Raw genomic sequence first — 22,103 nt, 5'->3', positions numbered from 1 at the left:
AAGGGGGTAGGGTTTGTTTCAACATGGCGAGGGACAGATGACATTAAGGGGTTTGGGGGTCCTTCCTCACAAAGTTTTGGGCATCAAACACTTCCTGCATTTGGTGAATTTTTATGCACTGATTTGTGCCTTTTCTGCATCAACATGTGGTGTAAACATATTTAATTTTTTTTATCAAGATAATAGTTGTCTGATATCTTACATGTTTGTTTTGGTTGTAGATAAATGACATGTTACAATATATATTAAGGGAGGTCATGTCCCATGCTTCCTTCCTAAAATCTGCATCTGCATACAGCTAATGGAAACGCAAACACTGCATCCTCCTTTAGATCCTCTGTCAATTATAAATATCATGAAAGCCTTGTAAAAAAAGATACAATTATTAAGACATACAGGTTCTAGTTGCCTTATTCATTATTCAGTTCAATTAAAGAGTTAACTGACTACAGATTTGTGTATTGATATTGACTTTAATTAATTTAACTGTAGTAACAGTTTGGGCACATTTTGCCCTTAGAAACCGATGTTATTAATATTTTTAGGAAGTGTTATTTTACCCACATATTTTCCCTGTGATCTTTGACAAAATACAATATAACTGCAAACTCTCTTAAAGCTCATAAAAAAATGCAAACTAGAAACACTGATATATCAAGACATTCTGTCACATTAAAAGTTTGCGAAAACCCATTAGAAATAAACAGGTCGAAAAACAGGATGTAAGGCAGTTTATTGTTTATTTCATAGGGTACAGATACGTTTATTGGGTATTTTTCATTCAATAAACATCATTTTAATTGCAGTAAGAAATGCAAAAAGAATTCAGCTCCATCTGGCCATGGGAGAAAGAGTTTGGAAGTAATAACCTGTGGTACTTACAGGAATACAAAATTACAATTAACTGTTAAACAGCTGGTAAAAACAGAAACTAGAAACATTGGAGATAGACTTCAATATTCTGTATTTTTTTGTCAGTGTAAAATTCTGATGAAAATATATACAGCGTAGATGTTTATGGGTTTTTTTTAGCGCAGATCTGCATATTTTGTATTTTTTATGCCATATTTATTATTTAAACAAGAAACATCCTAATCACACACCACAGTCCTGACAGTGAGCAGTAAACTTGATTCAGTCAAAAAGCCTTCTGAAAAAGCTTTTTTTAGCAGGGGACATCTTGATTGTCGGAGGAGTTTTCCTGTCCTTAACTTTCATGGGAGTTCGCTTCAGAGGCATGACCTGTCGCGGCGGGGTCATCTCCTGGTAGGGCAGGCCTCCATGGTCCAGGCAGAAGTATTTTTTGCTGCCCTGGGAGAGCCTGAGCAGCAGCGTCTCAGACAGCTCCATACACTGGGCATGGACCCAGTGTCCCTCCTCCCCTCTGGAGCAGAAGATCATGGCTGGCCGTTGGAGCTCAGTGGAGTAGAACGGCTCCCACGTGTTGGGGTCCACCTTACAGCCCAGGCAGCATTTGATCCAGTAGCCTGTTTGTGATTCATCCTCCTCATCCTCCTCATTGTACATGCCCTTTTCTCCATCACTACTGTCCTCCAGTTCATGCGGCTCACGCCCAAAGTAGAGCTCCTCAGAGTCTTCCAGAGGAGTGGAGTCGTCGTAATCTGTCGACTCCTGGCTGCAGCCCTGAGATCCTTCCTCTTCTTTGGATTCTCCCTCTGTGTGGAAGCTTACCTGATAGAGGTAGTGCATATCTGCTTGGGATGGCCTTCCCTCAGTAGGCACAGCGAGGAGGAAGCTTCCCTCTCCAGCACTGCCGCCAAACCAAGTGCGACTGTGGATGATATCTGGGGTCCACTTTGGCGAATCTAAGGCCTCAAAGTGGATCCCTTTCTCGTTTAGAATCACCGTGCTGCACTCCATCCTCTTCTGGGAGTCTGACTGATACCCACCTAAGATAATGTATCTGTGAGCGGGACCTGTACGTGTGATTATGGCGCTAGAGATGGATATGCCAGTGTCTAGAGTCTCACAGGAAAGCAAAGGGCTGCCCTGCAGTAGATCAACACGCAGGCGGAAGAGTCGAGGAGGGCGGGAGTCTGAGGCCAGCGAGTGACCCCCGAGGATATAGACACAGTCGTCTCTAGCAAGCGCCAAATGGAAAGACTGTCCATCGCTGAGCTCAGGTAGAGTGTGTGCAGAGGAGCAACCAAACTCCAAATCAAACAGGAACACCCGAGGAGGACAGTCGACCACGCTGTTCCAGCTCTCTGTGGTGCGCTCTCCCACAGGCATGTAGGATCGACCCCCAAACAACACACAAGCTGTCTTCCCACGACTTTGAACCATGCTCATCGTGTGGCCGTATCTGGCCCCCGGCACCTCGCCCACCAGTTCTTTCTCTTTGCAGCACAGGGTCAGTTTACGGTTGCAGCCACGGCTATCAGTGGTCAGCACATACAGGCTGGATGAGATCTCGTTATTTGGCGTGCGGCCACCGTGGATGAGGTAACTCTCTGGAAGCCCATCATAGGGATCGAGGCGGCAAACAGCTGGGCAACGTAACGGAGGAAGGTAGCACGAGTCATTGGAGAATGAAATGGCCCTCAACTTCACCTCACCACATTTGAACCGAACCCCAAACACTCCCGTTGGACATGAGCGCTTGGGCCAGCCTTTCTGGCCAAACAGGAGAGGTTCACCATCCAGCTGCAGCAGAGAGAAGCCGGGCTGTATGAGGCCTGCACAGTTCACTGGAGTTAATGGCTGCAGGGTCATTTTCCGGCAGGTGCCTGCGTCAAAACAGAACACAAACACAATAATATGTCAGTCAGCTGTTGATTTTTTTCATTCAGGGGGTTTAAATTTTACTTCCTGTTTATTACAGTAACATCTGGAAGACCAAAAGCAATGTAATCCAGACTCCAAAAACATAAACAGCCATTCAGCCTTGCAGCGAGACAGTCTTTTTTACATATATAAAAGATATAATACATAATGGCTGTCAGCATTCAGGCAGTAATGATATAGATACTGTTTATAGTACAATAAAGGAATAATAATAGTAAAAACAAACAAGTGACATTTAATTAATACCAGCAACAATCCTTAACAAAAATATAACTACTACTACAATTACACATTTTCGAGGACTCATTTTTTTACTGCTATTTTAACTATATGTTGCATGGTTTTTGTATGCTGCTGCTAATGTTCTGCAACACAAATTAATGCTGTGTTTTCTGAGCTTGAAATTTCAACAATATATCCTTCCACACTCAAACAAGTACACAAAGAGTACCTCTTCACTTTATTTTTTTCAACCACAAACAAAACCTCATTTAAACTCTATCTTTAAACCTTACAGGGAGCATTTTAAAGCAGCATGAGACACAAACAAACACTTCCAAAAGCTGCTTCACTGAGTCAGTAACTTTCTGAGAATGTGACGGTATTCAGCATGATTGTTCCTGGAAAAATGGGTCACATTATCTGGGGTCAGTACCATTATGAAACCATTGGACAATGGAACTGTGTGGACATACAGCGTTTGATGACATTTTACATTCAGCAGGATAATAACATAGACTCTACAGGACAAACAGCAGCACAAACAGCAGCACAATATTGCTCACAACGATTACACCCTCCTGAAATTTAGAATCGTCATTTTTAGTTTGCTTACCTTACGGCCAGGGCGAGGGTGCTTGAGCTCACTTGAGTGTGAATCTTACAGTCACCAGGTTGGCTTTATGTAGCCAAACTTTGACAAAGGCAGACAGCGAGAGAGTTTGTGAAGCTTCGTTGACTCACAAACACTTCCAGATCTTGAGGTTAACAGTCTGTGACTGCTGCTCACTGGCAGCTGTGCTGCCTGAATGCATTTAGTGTCTCACTTCAAAGATATTGCTGGATATCAGTTATACAGAGAAAGCTACAACTGGCTCTTGTCTGTTGAACAGGAGCACTCTTAACCTGAATAATACCTAAAGAAATCCAGAACTGTGTGGATACAGTGTGCTTTTTTTTCTCTAGAGATTGGGCAACTTTAAAGGTCAGATCCAAAAGAAAAAAAGGAACACAGAAAGGGAGATTGCATTTTCACATTCAATGAATAAATTGTGTTTTCTGCTTCCAAAACTGGCTTCATTTAAGTGAAACAGTAGCTAAATAAATAATTGAAGCTGATGTTCATAACAGTCCAGATAACAAGCATGCTGGGAAATGTGACCTACATTGTGGAGGAAATGCAGGATGACAAAATGTTTTGAATTAGTCCAACAACGCACTTTTTGTTGTTTTCCTTGCTATAACAAGACACACCTCTGCTGTGTGTGTATGTGTGCGTTTGTGTATGTGTTTGCTTTCTGAGGTCATAGCCATGGAACTTTTTCGACGGGGGGGTGTGCTGGTAGCATAGTATTTTATTTATATTTTTAGGAGGTATATTCTGCATATTTGAATATTATATTGACTATAATATCATATTGAAGAATTTTATATATATATATATATTCAATTATGATAACTGCCAGTGGTGCTCTCTACAAAATGACAAAATTAATTGCTATAGTCAATTATTGTGTAAGTAACACGTTTGCCAACTTTGGGAAAATACTTGTATTCAACAATCTTATCTTAATTATTATATAGACTGAGGCAGATGCACACATCCACATAATTAATCATAAGGTTTACAAATATGCTTCCAATATCAATTTGGAAAACTGAATATCTGAAATTACTTAAAAACTCATCATTTATTACCTGTGGCCAAACTATTTTTAAAACATACAATTCTCAAATAATTAACTTCATGTAGATGATTTAAATTATTTTTCTTCAGGCTCTAGAGTTCCTTATTCACACAATTATTCTAAAGCTTATTGTAGGACATAATCCGTTTTTTTTAAAATTGTTATTATTAATTATTATGAAGGCAATGAACTGACCCTCTGCTGACAATCAGAAAAATTGAGTGAGAGCAACTATTTCAAGGGTGAAAATGGCAGTAGTTTTTCATGCACTGCTTCATAGGAAATAATGTATCCTTTCAGACATAGTGCTTGTTTTGTGTATAGGTCTACTGCATTTACTGTTCCGTGGCCTAGATTCACATTTTCAGCTTGGTTACTGTAGCATTAATTAAAAGCTTTGTTTGTGTATCTGATGTGTCTCTCTTCCCGTTACTGTTCCTGTGCTTTGCTTTCAGATTAAGCCTTTTCCTCCCCCTTTTAATCATGCTTTTGCTTATTTTTGGCATCGAAAATGATCTGATCCTTTAAACACTGTCAGACTGCTCTTATAGCTTTCTGAAAACACGCAATTCAATAGATATGACTATTAGCTGCAACTTGCCTTATACATAAACACTCTCCTTCAGCGCTGAATGACATGCTGTACCGTGAGTGTGAGTCATTAATTCACACAGTAAACTGAACCTGATGCATTATCACAGTATGAAACTGTTTAACAGGGTGTAGACTAAAAGAAACATCATTCTTCAACAATGATGAATGCGTAAGTCTGCGTAAGTCATTTGTTTGTATGTATGTCTCCAGCTTTAAAGACTGACCTACTGTAGGTAAAAGCAGCTTCCCTATATGAGTGACACACACTAAACACCTAGAGAGAAACCGAGCTGGAAGCAGATGTCTACCCCCTCATTAGCATAATGTTTTTGTGCACTGAGCGGCTGAGAGAAAACTTGAGGAGTGCGCAAAACAAAGGCAGAAACCACAAGTGCCTGGAAGACCGTTACAGCTTGAAAACACAAAACAGCAGAGCACCTGTGTGTCTAAACTGATGCTTACAGGGCTGAGTGGAAGAGAAAAGAATTTACTCCTGTTACTAGAGAGGATATAACGCATGAATTCAGATGTCAGTGGGATATGCAGAATGGCTTCTTTTTCTCTTCATTTTTTTTGAGAACTGCTCCATCCGTATGAATTCAGCCTTGAAAAAAATAAACCTCTATAGTCACCTCAAGGCATCCACACAAAGCACTGTTAAAAAGTGCTGCCTGCTATGTAGCTGCAGCTGGGATGGTGCAGAGAGTGAGTAGGAGGCACCGTAGTGTGTGGCAGACCTGGGGCCATGCAAGGATTTGTACATAATTGATAGAACAAAGTAATTAGAATCTATGGTAGCACCTGTTTCTGTCCCTTGTAATGTATCACTACCTGACTGTTGATACCCTGAAGCGCAGTTTTGACGGATGGCGCGGTGACAGCTCTGATGTTCTGACGATCATTGTGCAGTGGTGTTTATCACTATTTAATGTTACGGTAATTGCTCCCCTTGTGGTGATTGGTACTGAGGGCTGGTGCGGCACTTGAACTTCACTTCGGTTGATAAAGCTGCGGTACGGTGGTTTTCATCTGTTGATAGGTGACCTGTAATCCCACAGTTCATTTTCTTTCAGTCTTTTGCTATTTTAGTGGTGATTTGTTTTAATTTTTTTAAAAAATAATTTAGTAATTAATTAAACCTTTTATATCTTTTCTCTTTACTCTTTTATTACATCTGTATCCTTTATCACATATTTTATTTTATTGTTCAGTGAAGCACTTTGAATTGCCCTGCTGTATTTTATGTGCTATACAAATAAAGCTGCCTTGCCTTGTCATTTTGAATACACTGACTCCAAGAATATGACAGAAATGTCAAAAATGTTACGACCATTCCCGTCCTCCCCTAATGTAAAAAGAGTCGCTGTAGTGACAAAGCCAGCAATAATTACCATTTGACTCTACAGCTCCCTTGAGCTCTATGAAGCATTTCAGCGTCTTTCAGCTTGTTGTTGTGTATTTATGGCCTGACACTTTAATGTTTTGGTTCACTCTCACCAGTCTTGTTTCCAGTTGCAGCAGGCAGCTGTTTCCAGGTAAAAAACAGAAAGACAGATAAATCACAAACTGGTTACAATAGTGGAGCATTTAGAGGTTAAAAAATACAACAACTTATGTCTCCCTTAGGAGTTGGTGTGGCCCAAAACAGAGCTAAAAGAAGAGTTAATATCAGACTTGTTTTCATCAGGTTGCCAGTGATGCAACCTCAGTTAAAAGTTGCTCCATGTTTGCTGGATCTATTTATGAGATTCAATGTTGTTAAGCATGTTGTGCTGCCCCCCCACCCCCCAAAAAATTGCCACATATATAAAAATAGGTTTCAAAATTGTGAAAAAAAATAGCAGTAGACTCTTTTTCTGAAGTCATGATCTTAGAAAAAAGAGAAAAAAAAATCCTGTACATGTAAATGGCAAAAAAAACATCTAACTTCACAATTCAGTACACAGTCTATAGTCTTTATACATTTTCAAAAAGTATTCTAACATATATTATCTTTTTAGAACGAAATAATTTGTTTTGCTCAACCTGGATTTAAAGCATTAAACGGGACATATTGACTTTTTTTTATATAACCGCCTTAAGTATTTTAGTAGCCTCAGGTAATGTGTGGGACAGCAGGTAAATCCGCAGCTCTTACGTCAAAGTCCAGTGCCTTGCACGCGTGTTGTAAGCTCACAAACAACCCTCGTGCTATTATTTCTGTCTGACATCCCAGATTGGAAAATGTGCTGCCAATTAAGGTAATTCATGTAGCACATGTTTCCTCAAAAACATATTTGGCAAAACAAATCACCAGGATATAAGGGAATTTTGTAAGAAATAGGGTTGTTGCATACACAGTGCCTCTTCCATGCTCAATGTTCCTTTGCTCCAAATCCCTCTTCTTTCATCTCATTCCTATTGTTCTTGGATTTGCTCCACTGAATGTGTTTCTCCTCTGTTGCCCTCTCTCTTTGTAGGTGAGCAGCACGGTGTGGTTGCCTTGCTGTGGCAGGATGCCTTACTGTGGCAGGATGCCAAAGGTGCACAGACTGCCTCAGAAACCCTGGCACCAGACCAGATGCTGGTGGAAACCCTGGAGTCTTTGTGCGGCTCCTCTGAGCTCTTTTAGGGTCTGCTTCATTTACTGTAGCTGTCTTCAGGACAGTGTCACAGTCCATGGGTTGTGACTGTGATATGTTGAACAGACGACCTAAAGCCACGTTTTAAGCTGATAAGCTTAGATCTGCCCTCACCCTGCCGCTCACTTCTCCCAACAGGGAATGCTGTAGAGTAGACATACGACGGTGGCCCTGCAACTTGACTTGCTCCTGAGGGAGACGGAGGGATCAAGAGACTCAGGAGGAACAGCACGGTCAGAGCACAGAAGGAGCGAGACGTGACAACAGCAGGACAGCTCGCCGGCTGGATCTCGCCTGTGGATTAGGTCGAGGTCAGCGGCTTGTTGATCCCCCGCTGCACCCTGGAAGCTTGATGGATTGAAGCTTTGAGTAAGAAAACCTGCAGAACAGTTTTCAATCAAACTGAATCCCCTCGTTGAATAACCCCTCCTCCGTCACCTGTCTCAGCGCTTTCCTCCTTTATCTCTGTCTGTCTCCTCCAGTTTATCTCCACAGCCCTCCCTATTGCAGTGAATCTCGATTTTCTTTAAGCAAATGGCCGGACTGTTTCAGTGCAGGGGAGTTTACTTCAGATGCGTACACTGAAGCATGAACAGGACCTCAGGCGATGCCAGCTATTGATTTTACCATGATTCTGATTAGAGGGCTCCCTGTTGAAATCGATGCCGTACATCACTGAACTGCACAGTGAAAATGATGGTCCCAGATAGGATCCCATATTTGGTTTCCAATTAATCACGCTGTTGATTATTTTTAAGATTAAAAGGCAGTTGAGTGAGCACAAGATCCCTTAGCATAAAAAAACTGTTCAGCATGAGAGCCTCTTGACTGTCCAAACACATTGGACACTGCATATTACAGCTACAGTCAATAACACCACTTGATCATCATGATTAAATTTTATGGGCTGCTAGACACTGTACACTGTAGGATAAGAGCATGATGAAAGATCTCTCATACAGCTCTCTTTCACTGAGTGTCTGATTATCTTATTGTAATGAATGATGGTGCTGGCGGTTTGACAGGTAGCAGCTGTGGGAGTGAATGCTACAGTGCTGGAGGTGAGGCTGGAGGTCCTGATTCTGCACCAGATATAATTTACAGGGTTTAATACAGATGCTATATATGTAGTAAATAATTTCATCATTAATCCAGTAGTTGCATTTGCAGGAATATCACACAGTTTTTATTTCAGGATTTCTTTAACTACTCCTGTGTGAAAACTGGCTCATTCTGTAGCAAAAGTGTGTTTTTTTTTAAACTGTGGAAATCAACAGGTAAGCATATTCAGCTCAATGACAATGTTTACATGCAAAAAATTTTTTTGGGGGGGTGGCTTGCAGACTGTATATAAAATATAAAATATAATATTATATACATGTAATTAATAAAGCCCTAATGATTTAACCATAGTAAAACCATAGTAATTAAATACTACTATGATTAAATAAACAACATATTTAAATATTATTATATATAATAAAATTATTGTGCAGTTTATTTTGATGAACAACCAATTATTATCTGGTATAGCTCTGTTGTCCAATGAGATTGTTTATCCCGCCTGCCACGTATCAGGTTAGGTTACATTGCTCAGGTGAAAGGGCAGGAAATCACTCTTGGTTGAATCTCAAAGAAAAGTGTCCTGAGACGCAACTAAAAACAACAGAAAACTTCGTTAAAGTTAATTTTGTCTTCGCGTTTTAATTAATGTTTTATTATTACAATATAAACCACAGTGTGGATAAAGAAAGAATACGTCGCCTGTTGCAGCCTGACGCCTTTCCAGCGCGCATTAACCCACAGGTAAGTTAAATCAGACCTGATGCTAGTTTTCGCTATGTTAAACTCCATTTACATATGCTAAAAACACTAGCGTCTTCTTTCCGCTATTTGCAATGCTAAATTAGGTCAATATAAAATCCCAATAAATTATGCTAGAGCTGTTGGCGACTGGAAAGAGTGACATTTGATAGGTTTAAAAAGTACTATTAATAAGCAGTAGCCTATGGTCTGACAACGATGAAGTTAGTTTCAGATTCGTTGCTCAGCAGTCAAGGGGAGATTTAGGAGAAAAGTAACTTGCATTGCTTAGCAACCGATCCTCGACTTTTTGCACCTGTCACTGTAATGAAAGCACGTTGAATATTTAAGCTAAAGCCCAGACACTGTCTGAAAACCATTGTCACATTTCTAAAACCTTTATTCTAGTTGTTAAAATGAAAACAAAGGAAGATTTCAATGCTTTTGTTTTTTTGTTGTTTTTTTACACTTGAACACATTGCACCAGTTCTCTGTCAAAAACCACTATACTTACATAAACACTATAAAGGTCAAACGTGGATTAGATTATTCCAGAGAGGCCAGGGTTATTTAAAACACAATTTCAGATTTGTGAAACCTTTATATGTTCTATTTGTGAAAATGCAATAGGCGTACATGGGGAGATTTTACTGCTTTTTGCACATCTAAACTTCATTTGACCAGGTCTCTTTTGTACACCTCAATACTTAGATGGATCACATCTGGACAAGATTTCCCCCCGGAGGCTAAATATCATTTAAAACACAATTTAAGATTTTTTTTAAAGATTTCTTCTATATGGTAAAATGAGAAAAGGGTAGATTTCTCTGCTTTTTTTTTTTTGCTCAGCTACACCGCATTGGACCAGATCTTTCTATTGGTTTCACAAATCCTAAACTGTCCAGTAGTTTTTGAAAGAGACCTGGTTTAATGTGGTCTACATGTTAAAAAAAATAGCAGTGAAGTCTTCATATTTAGCATTTTCACAAATACAATAAAGGTTTTCCAAACGTAAAAGTGGGTTTCAGACAGCGTCTGGGTTTCACCTTAAATGTCTTACATGCTTTCACAACAGAACATGTGCAAAAAGCTGAGAAATGGTCACTAAGCAATGTAAGGTACTTTTACTCTGAAAGCTGAGTTGGAAGCTGACAATTGGAAACAAACTTCAGCGTCATTATGACCTGTTATGTTGGTATAGTAAGAAGACTGTCATTTATTTTGCTTTCATCCATATTTTTCATGCACTCTGAGTTAGTTGCTGCAGCCCAGCTGCTGGTAAAGATGTGATTTACAATTAGCATGGATATTTTTGTTTACTGCCTATAGGAAATTTATGAATATTTTAAAGATGTGTTGAATTAACAAAACGTATGCTGGTGTTTTAAATTATGCCCTTTATTTGCAATTGAGTAAATTTAGTACGAATTGAAGTCTATAAACTTGTTTTTTTTTTTTTTTTGATATGAGTGAAATTTGGATCTTTGAAACTGAGTTAATCTACAAATGTTGTACAACAGGAGTTTTGAATTGGAGCATTGAGTTAATTCCATTAGCTGAATTCTCTAGCTCATAGCATTATTATAAAGATGACAATCTGACCTCATTTATAGGTCAGGTTTTCTCTTGAGTCCATCTAAGACGAGCCAAGACTTTGGAGGAAATCGCAGAGCCATTGGAGGAGATTCCAGAGATTTGGAGAGGATTTTAGAGATAACCATTTTCCAGCACTGGACGGCGAGCCCAGCCCATGAGAGCCCGAGCCCGCAACTGAAGTGAGGAGGCTGTGAACACCTACATCAAGCACGGTAGGATAGAACCGTACACACATACAGGTCTGAGAAAAGAGAACATACATAACTTCCTTCATACCAGTCCCACACTGGAGTTAGATGAAGAATTGTAATTTTTAAAGAGGCAGAACCATATATTGGGGGCTTAATTAATTAATTAATTTTTAAAGCTTTTTTAAGCTCTGCTGTACTTCGTTGTGTTAATGTTAGAATGCTAACATAGGTGAAAACTTGTCACCTTTCGGCAAAAATCTCTGTTTTGAAACCACAAGGTGTCTAATGGGTTTTTGACTTCACTACAAACTCTCATCAGTAGTTAAATTAATTGCACAAGTTTGGTTTTGCATCGACCACCTGAATGAGGGAATGCAACCTATGACATTCGCTGTCCTTTGATTGACCCTCATTGTCCAGCAGCGCTAAGGTTACACTTGCTCTTCAGCCTGCAGCTCGGCTTGATTGTCAGTGGCACTGCTCAGGTGCCACAGAGGAGAATTTTGCTGCAAAGACAGTCTGCAAGTATGTGGCTGCACATTGCTGGAGCAGTTCAGCGTGATTGAAGTTTAGTTAAAAATACATTTACAGAGGAATGGTGCTTCTTAGATAAGTGGGAGAGGGGAGATTGACAGCAGCGGCAGTACAATGAGTTGCAGCGTTTGCTGCATGTACGTGGCAAAGATGGAGGAAGTATTCAGATCCTAGTGTGTAGATCCTAGTGCAGTGAAAGTGATAATAATACCACACTGAAAATACTCTGGGACAGGTAGAATTCCTGCATTCAAAGATGTACGTATGTGAAAGTAACAATGTAAATGTTATTAGCAAAATATACTTGAAGTTCTTGATATAAATGTAGTCGTTGTGCAGCAAAATGGTCCCTGGCAGTGCTTTCCCTGTTATTTCTTATGTTTTTGGATGAATATTTCTGCTTCATTAATGTGTGTGTTGCATTTTCCTGCTGTAGGTGTTTAAGGTTGTGCTCATTTAACTCCTTTATATCCTGATGGGTAGTTAAATCTACAGTAATAAATCATGGTTTACAAGATCAAAATATTTTAGTAGGATGGCTGTCCTGTGAGAAGCACATATCTCTAAAAAGCCAGGAAAAACAGCCCCGTCTTCAGCTTTGTGACAATGCATTTTCCAGCTCACCCAAGAGAAGGAGTTTATTTAGCTTAAGAATTAGGAGAATTTTCTCAACAAATAAAAAAAAAACCACTTCATCCTTCACTTTATCACAAACATCTAGAGATACGGGGTTTTATCTGGACAGAAAGTAACTCGTAACTAAAACTACCAGACAAACGCGGTGCTGTAAAAAAACACAATATTTACCTCTGAGATGGGGGAGTAGAAAGGAGCAAAACAAAAAAGTAAAATACCTCGAACTTATGGTACTTGAACATATTTACCTAGTTACATTCTACCACTGCAAACAGAACCCACTCATTTCTCCATGCGCAGTACCCCCAACACAGCATCCTCGTCACCTTTTCCCCCCTCATGAATTTGCTCGCTCTGCTATATGAATAAATAAAGCCTTAATAATTCTGATTCACAGTTATGTCAGCCTCACAGAGCTGACTAAGTGTTGGTATAGTTTTGCCAATGAATAAGTTTGACTTCAGGCACCAACAGTTACTACAACAGTTACCTGTATAACAGCTCATCTTTGATGGATTTGCTGTTTCCACTCAGAAATTTTGAGTCAATCTTGTCAGAATTCAGGTGTTGTTTGAGAAGTGCGTAGTAATGACATTCTTGTTATCTGAAAATAAGGTTGTTTAATTGTGCGTATGGATCTTCATTAATATCAATTTATCCTCATTTTTTTCCTGATTACTCTGGAATTAGAGAGGTAGAATTTTGCCATGCGGTATTGATATGAGGCTCTGAGACGGCCACAATGCCATTTCACGGAGAATGGTTCTTTTAATCGAGGCTCTGACAGTAAATTACATTCACTGAGTTTTAACAGTTTGTACAATAAAAGAATGGAAAACTCAATAAAAGTCAAATACTTCTTAATCCATGGAAGTCTACGCAACAGTTCCTCAGTGTGCCTTTGAAAGCCATTTATGTGTCAACTTTTAATTTAATAGGATATAGATAATATTAAATGCATATTATGTATGTGATTAAGGAAGTCATTTCCTTTTAAATAGTCTTTATTACCATTTCTATGCATAATCAACATGCAGATTGCGTAGCTCTCCTGCTGTTAGTGTTGAAGGTGCAGCTCTACCTGTTTTTTATATTCAGCACACCTTCCATAACAAAGCTCTTACCATGATAAACGACTTAAAAGCCAGCCATTATTCATTCACTGTGAGCGTGTTTAGCTCATACATGTTCTGCGTAATGTGGAGCCGCTCAATCATCAGCATGTGTTTGATTTGATGCTGACTATTTGACACCGTGTAGTGGCAGGTGAAGATGTGGAGTGGTGGGGGTGGTCTCTGAAATATCTGCCAAATGGTACAGAAGTGATTTGGCTGTTGACTCTGTGTTGCCACTCAGAGATGCTGACATGAAGGAAGGGCTTACTGTGAACTCCCACCTTGATTAGCATGTGTAATTATAAATATGCTGCTGTAAGCGTAAAATCAGAGTGAAAGGAGGCGTTCTGGAAAGTGGCTGTGTCTCTTTGACACTGAGCGGCCTGTAATTGCCTCTACCGCACGATCAATGACTGCTCAGCATTTGGCATCTGGATGAATCAGCCTGTCGGGATTATTCAGGGAGATTTAGACCAAGTTTTAAGAGTAATGTTTTATTTCAATAACTCAAAACAAGTACTTATAACTGACAATTTATCACGACAGACATTTTAAGGACAAAACTTCAGCAACATTTTGACATTAAAACAACAACAAATAAATGGACAAAATTAATATACGGTTAAAGAACAATATGTAGAATTTAGTAGCGCCTAACAGTTAGGATTGCAGAATGCAGTATATTTCTGGTGTGCATCAAAACAGGCTTTTTTTTCTCGTTTATTATTCCTTCAGTGATCATTGTTCAGAGGGTTTCAGTGGGAGCTTAATTATCCATAGAGGTCTCCTCCTCTTAAAATCAAATGGATCAGGGGATTAAAACCAAAAAAACACACAAATCAGAGTATCTCAGATGTTGTTTGGCTCCGTTGCTCTTGTGTGCTCACCTTTTTATCTGATAATTTAAGATCCAGACGTTCAGGAGGTTTTCAGCAGGAAGCAAATTATCAGCGGAGGTCTCTTATTCTCTAAACCAAATGTGTAATCATCTAAACTGGTAAAACAAACAAACAAACAAAAAAACTAAACACAGCAGTTTCAGATTAAAAATCTGTATTTGTCCATCGCTGTTTGGCTTTTTGAGGGGGGGGGTTCAAAACTACAACAGCTATGGTGAAAATGAAAATGGCCAAATTAAGTTACTTTTTGTTTTATCCGTAGAAACGTGTTGCACCATGGCGAACTCTGTGGACAAAGACCCATTCGCGATGTAGACATAAACAGCTCATTTTAAGGAAACAAAAAGACATATATCATAGCCTACTTACTGTATTATATTCAGTTTCTGTCAGAATGTCTTCTAAATCCTACACACTGGACCATTAAATTATAATTCTGTGTCTAGATGTCTAAAGATCTCTTGAGGTTATATCAGCACCATCCTGGCTCCTGCTGACAGGCATGGACGTGTTGATACATGGATGATGTGAAGAGAATAAAAATGAGCTTCCAGGACAATGATATTCCATTTAGTGTAACTCCGTGGATGGCAACCAGCACTGAGTGAGGGACGCCCCATGATACTCAGACACACAGACTTGCATGTCAGAGTTAGACATGCTTCCCTCCTCCTTCCCATCCGTGGTTGTGGGTGTCAGACATTTAGAGCAGCTAGCTGTAGACTAGAACATGTCAAGAGCTGATTGTCTTGTCTGTCTCGTGAAAATATTAAATGGTTAAAGTTACAGTGCAGTCTACAGGGGGCTGAAATAGCATCAATGCCAGAAATTGTCTGGTCTGTGATGTTCATGATAATTTTGGGGGCTGTTTGCTGTGTGTGATGAGCTTGGTTGTAGTTTAGGGGTTGAGAGATTATCGGCCTGGCTGATTATTGAGGCCAATATTTGGCATTTTGCAGATTAGCTGTATCAACATTGAATTATTTAGAGTGTGCAAAGAAATTGTCAACATGGGAGGAACTTTTACTTTGGAAAACCTCAGGGAGCTATTTTTATATATTCATTTTTTATTTAAATTTTCACTTGACTTTACTTGACTTTTAATTTACTGAAGGCATTAAAACAATGTTTTTTTGTCAGTGTTTGTTATATTCCAAATTCTAACTATTGACAGAAATATTTTATTGTAAATGCATGTCGGTTCAAAAATATCTGTTATCAGTCTACTAATAATCAGTATCGTCCCTGAAAACCCAATATCGGTCGACCCCTATTGTAGTTATCAAATGAAGATGATTCATAAAAATGATAGAAAGCTTTTAAAGAACAGCAAAACTAAATTTATCATCAGCATTAGTTATTGTATTGCCTGTGTCTGTTCTCATCTCTGCTCGAGTCAGTGGTGGCGTGATGCGGCAGCACAGAAGCCATTTTTAAAGTAGACAGCTCATCAAGAGGAGTGACAAGGGAGACTAACAATACACTTCATACTTCAAGGTGAAAAGGCGCATATATACTCTGAGCTTATCATGGCACAATCCACCCATGCATCTACCCATCCATCAATCCAAGCACAGCAGTCCAAATGTCCTTTTCCGCTGCTAGTGTCCTCCAGTGCTTTCTGGGGATCTCCAGGTGTTCTAGCAGGGAGATGTACTGCTGTGTTTTCCCGGGTCTCCCCCCTGCAGTAAGCAGTTCCTGGTCCACCCCCTCACTGAGCTCCTCAGTCTGTCACAAAACACGAAGGCAGGCCACCTTTCAAAGAAACTGTATTTTAGCAGCTTGTATCTCATTCACAGGTGAGCAGTGCTGATGAGAGACTCGTGCTTTGTGGTTCAGCTCACTTTCCAAACCTTTTACTGGAGCTGCTAAAACCTAACTGGCAGTCAGTCTATTGATCCTCTTCTCTACCAACACGTGTTTTAGAAAGAGCTCTACACATAAGAGCATACTCAAAGGTCCAGTGTGTAGGATTTAGGGTGATAAATTGGCAGAAATTGAATATAATATATTACGTATGTTTTCTTTAGTGCATAATCACCTGAAAATAATGATTATTGTGTTTGTTTGTATTGTGTTACCTTAGAATGAGCTGTTCATATATACATAGGGACTGGGCCCTTTTTCACAGAGTCTGTCATTTGTGCTGCCATGTTTCTACAGTAGCCCAGAGCTCACAAATCAAACACTGGCTCTAGATTTGGCCATTTGCATTTTTTGTGTTGCCCACACACAAACTTTATATTTATAATAGTAATTATTATATATTTAAAATTATTTCAAAGAAGTAATATAATTTTGAAACATTTTTTTTGACTTTTTGTAGTTTTTACTAATTCCTTGATAATTTTTGGGTCATTTCTTTTTAAGCCGCTAATTTACAAGGGCTCACAAGTTCACAACAGCAGATGCTAGGCTAGCAGCATATGCGACAAGCTGGACAGTGTTGAAGAAACACTTATTTTTTAATTTGGACTGCTTTTTTCAGTTTTCTTTTCTAGTTTTAAACACCAGGTCAGTTTGTTTTGGAGAGGAGGAAATTTCTGCAGATCCCAGCAAAAACCTCCTGAACAATTTACACTGAAGAAATTTGAACAGCGATAAGTTTCAGCTGGGTGCAGTCTTCAGTCCTTACCACCAGATGCCACTAAATCCCGCTTAATCTTACACACTGCTCCTTTAAAATGACGGAATTTATAAATGTTGCAGTCATGCCCACGTGTCAGTTTTCGATTACAGTTAGTCTCACAGGTCATGCTTAACGCCTTCTGTCAAATGTATATGATGTCTGCAGTCTATACTATGCTGTGTTTTGTACGGTGCACTAATTAGCTCATTTAATGACTTCATTAGTTGAAGTGGCTATGTTTAATATGTTGCACTGATGATGTTAAGATATCATGCAGCTCAAGTGCCTCTTAAAATGTTGGACCACCACCCAACACTGCCCTTAAAAAAGAAATGTTCTCACTCAAAGAGACAAGAAAGGGCCATTTTTGTCCTGTATGTGCCATTATTTTTTTTTAGATTAAAACAACAAGAGTTGTTAAACAAGGCATCACTAACAGGGTTTTAATTAAGCTTTTGAATGAACAAGTCGTGTAATGTTGTAGTGTTAGCCTGTGAGCTACTAGTGATGTCTTTCAGCAAACAGCGTTTAGCTTGTGGGTAGAACAATTTTAGCAACCTAATTAATGGGACAAACTAGTCAAAAAAAAGAAAGAAAAAAGGGGCTGGCTGTTTAATTATGATCATCATGTCTGTGACTGCCAAACCAAGGAGAAGGAAGGGTTAGCAGGCAAGCAGGAGGCGGAGAGTGTCAATATTTAATAGTGTTGGCGCCTTCAAATTGATTGAAATTCCCTATTATGAACACAGGGGAGTGCATAATCATATACCATAGCCTGTCTTTGACAGTTGCCTTCTGCTGTCCTTTCAGCCTTCTCTGTCTTGGCCTTTACAATTGCTGTGATGTTTTTGTCTGCCTGCTATTATCAGGTTTTTTTTTTTGTGTGTGTGTATTTGTGCATTTGTCTTTTTCTGTGTATTGCGCTGTTTCTGACCCTCCTTGCTCTCTTGTGTCTGTTATCTGGCTTTGGATTCCATTAGCACAGTGACAGAGAGGTGATTACAGCCAGCCCAGGTCTTTTAATACAGATTAGACGTCATCTGTGATGCCTTTCATATGCCTGCCATCACACCATCCCTCAAGTTATTGTCTGGGGCCCTTTTCCTTGAGCAGTTGACATGGCCTGCTGTATGCTCCTGTAATGCTATCTGTATTCTGTGCACTTTGCCATGGCGAATATCAGTATTTGACACAACTAATAAGGCCTTTCATTTTGATGGAATTCTCCCTGAGAGCAGCCGCACTGGCTGAAGCCTGTGTTTTCTCTTAGTGAGACAGAGCTGTTTGCTTGGGCTGTGGGTGGAGCTGAGAGACAGATTGCGTCAAACAGAAGTGTTGTTTTTGGCAGGCTCCGCTCGCACTCGCTGCCACTTTCCACTCCTAAAGGTTATAAAATGCACTGCTTGCAATGTCCACTGGTTGAGAATTTGAGAAGGTAAAATAATTACTTTGCAAAATTAGCATTTCCATGCATGATTTCCTGGTGATACAATTCAATTACACTGACAAGCAACCCTCTCAGAAGTAACTGGAGCCTGATTTAAATTGAACAGCGAGTCAGCTCTCATTTCTGCTAATTTGATTGTCACACTCCTATATTGCGTTTGATGATCTCACAAAACAAAGCCAATGAGATAATCATTTGCTGTGTAATGCTGAACTTATTTTAATCTTAAGGAATGCAACAGATTTGCCATGCAGGTAAGAGAGGCTGTCATTCCAAATCAGGCCAGAGCCAATGAAGCATCCCACATGAGAATGGGAAAAGCTGGAAAAGGATTTAATGGTTTTGTCTTTCCACATCTCAGCATGTGCCTGTCTGAACACAATTAAGTGTCCTCTGGTGGCAGCTCTCATTGCTTTGTCGATGTGACCGCAGTGATTTGAGGTGAAAGCATTTATATTTCTGTGCACTTATTATCCACCCATAATGCTTTCATGTGTGCTGTAAAAGTAAGAGAAGAGGAAAAGAGGATGACTTGTCCTTTGTCATTCTGTTGTGTTGCTGGTGTCCTACCAGGAAGGTGAGGATGATGATGCACAAGCTGACCTGCTACTGCCACCTGACGCAGCTGTAAGTGACCCTCGCTGCCTGAAGCGCGCGGATAGAGACAAAATGTCACAGCACAACTGATAGCAATAATGAAACCTAGCAGCAACAAAAGCTCATGGTGAAAGATGAGATTATGACGATAATGATGATAAAGGAGCCATAAAAATACATTTTTTTATTGTTACTGCTTCAGCTAATTTTGATGTTGTTGAAGAGGAGTCCTGGCTAAAATCTGACAAAATGGTAAAGCTGACTTTTACGTGCATGCATCGCATCTGTCCATATAAATGCAGTCAAGCCAAAATTGCAAAACAAGATTTAAAGCAATACTTCACCCACAAAGTGACTGTTAGTATATCAGTTAGTCATACTGTTACCTTGAATTTGTGGCTTTTCACTTAAAGAACTTTGGTATTTAAAAGTCAAATGAAAGTGAAACTTATCCATGCTCTTTTCAAAGCCAGACTACAGTTTGTTTTTTTTTTTGTTTTTTTTTTTAAGCTAAAATGCATGTGTTTGGGAACTGAGCATATCCAACTAGATAAATTAGATTTGGATAATACAGTACAAGTTGTGCGAGAGTTTGTAAGCAGATGTTTGGATATTGTTTTGCTTTTGTTAAATGGATCCCCAGTAAATCTATACATTTGCCATTTTCCAGGGAGGAATATAAAGTTCTCCTCACAAATTCAAGGTTACAGAGCATGACTAACTAGTAAACAAGTGTTCATACTGAGGAGAAAGTATTCCTCTCCAGCCTGTCACATCAGTATATATAACCGTGGAATTTTCTACTAAAGTAAATGAATTACAATTCAAGAGCTGCTATTATTGGATGTGTTTGTATAGAGGTAAAGTAAATCTGCATTGTTTTTTTTTTGAGTTAAACTTTGGTGAACTTTAAACATCTATGTCCACAATATAAGCATATGTGCAAGTATATAAACATACATAAACATCTATACGATGATAAGGTTATGAAAGGTTACGAAAACGACATATAAGAATTCTTGATGCTTTTATATGTTTTTCTTAAAGAGCGTGTGTGTACCATTGTCAGTTTTCCAGTGTTTGTAGCCCACTGGGTGAAAATGCAGCACTATAATCAATTTCATGTCGCTACACACTGTGTCTCCGTGCTTTTCTGTAGGAACACATGGCTTGAAAAGGCTGTAAACCTGGGAGGTAATGTCAGCCTGTACATGTTAGGTGATTCAGTGTCGATTAGATTTGCGTCTAGGCGCTTTCTTAATGATACAACTTTGCAGTGACTTTTTAAACACTGTAATTTAGTTTTGTTCCCTTAGCTCGCTATAGCAGCAAAGGCCCTCTGTTGTGCGCCATCAGTTTTATGTGTCACTCTCTCATGCTGTCCTCTTATGTACCTGGAAGTGTGTTTGCCTGTACAGTATGTTGGCTATTTGTGTTGGTGAGTGCAGAGAAAAAGAATATAAATAGAATGTTTTTGCTGTAAAAAGAAAAGAAAAAGAGAAAGTAAGCATGCCTGTTGGCAAGAGTTCATAGTGCAGAAAATGGGAGCACAACTTCCAGCAAGCATGTTGGTTTACTTTACTTCAGAACATGAAGTAGAATGTGATCACATCTGCGCACTCAGTCTGAGGCGATGCATAAATAACGCCTGCTCCGGTCACCTCGCATTTAATTGGTGGATGGCACCGCGGAGCAAGACCAAAGGGACAAGACCTTTTCAAGGTTATGTTATACCTTCAGAGCAGCGGAGCATCTCACTGCATTGACACACATTTCTTCAGCAACATTTTCTAATATGATTGAGTATAATACCCATGCATGCCTCACATCTGAATTGGAGAGACACTTGCTGAAGATCATCTACATATCTGACAGGAATTCATGCTCCCAGTGAACTCTGTCTTTGATTTGACTGAAAGGAGTACACTTTATTGAGAAAGATGTCTTAGATTTTTTAATTTAATTTATAAGCCCAGTGTTGCACCGGTGTACATTAGCGTGCTCCAGTTGTTTTTTTGTACAGGTAAGAAATTGACTCTACACGGATAAATAGTCTTCAGTGCTGCAGGGGTCCTGTGGCACTAAAGCACAAGCTTATTCTCCCCCCAGGTGGTGCCGCTGCCTGTGGTGGCAGAGAGGTAAGGGCCATGACCACAGCCTTTCAGTTGGTGCTACCCCAACAGGAGAGATGAGGAATGAGATAAAAGGGTACCCCCAACCCCCGTCTGCCACCACTGCTGTTTGCAGGTGCACTGTTAGTGGGGCACCAACAGTAACACCCAGGTGATAAGGCTGAAAGGGAGCAAATCAAACAGAAGAGAGACATAGGGCCTCCATCTGGCACAGCTGTTCGTAGTTTAGTACTCTTTGTTCCTTTACTGTTCACTCAATAGTTTGATGATGTGTGTTTCTGTCCTACTGGATCACTGTCAGCAAGACTGACCCGTGCTTACACAAATATTAACATTTCAAACTATTAAAATGCATCCAACTTTATAAAATTAAAATCCTGAATGATAAAGTTGGAGTAGAAAAACACAACTGGCAATAACAAAACAGATTTCCTACACATATGAAAGAAATATCAAAATTCTTGTTCATTTTCTTACAATATAGCAGGTAGGTAATAATAAGCACCATTTGCATGATAAGCTGAAACTGAGTGTTTTTCTAAAAACACAGCAGCTAAATTTCCTACCACTGAGAAACACTGGGCCTTGGCTTGT

General features: G+C 39.5%; 1 protein-coding gene across 1 annotated transcript; it reads right to left on the bottom strand.

Annotated features, from left to right (window-relative positions):
• Positions 1-733: 733 nt before the first annotated feature.
• rag2 (recombination activating gene 2) lies at positions 734-3,827 on the bottom strand. The gene is made up of 2 exons (XM_042496539.1): positions 3,644-3,827; positions 734-2,750 (listed from the first exon to the last, which is right to left on the bottom strand). The coding sequence occupies exon 2, from the start codon at positions 2,734-2,736 to the stop codon at positions 1,135-1,137; it is 1,602 nt and encodes a 533-aa protein (XP_042352473.1). The 5' UTR covers positions 2,737-2,750; positions 3,644-3,827; the 3' UTR covers positions 734-1,134.
• Between the last annotated feature and the right edge of the window lie 18,276 nt (positions 3,828-22,103).

The sequence above is a fragment of the Plectropomus leopardus genome, chromosome 11 (assembly GCF_008729295.1).
Source record: "Plectropomus leopardus isolate mb chromosome 11, YSFRI_Pleo_2.0, whole genome shotgun sequence".
Classification (NCBI taxonomy): Eukaryota; Metazoa; Chordata; class Actinopteri; order Perciformes; family Serranidae; genus Plectropomus; species Plectropomus leopardus.
Note: the sequence above shows the minus strand (reverse complement) of the source record. Positions and strands in the feature narration are given on the sequence as shown.

Coding starts and splice junctions, on each gene's coding strand:
- rag2 (XM_042496539.1), bottom strand. CDS start 2,736: ATGACCCTGCAGCCATTAACTCCAGTGAACTGTGCAGGCCTCATACAG.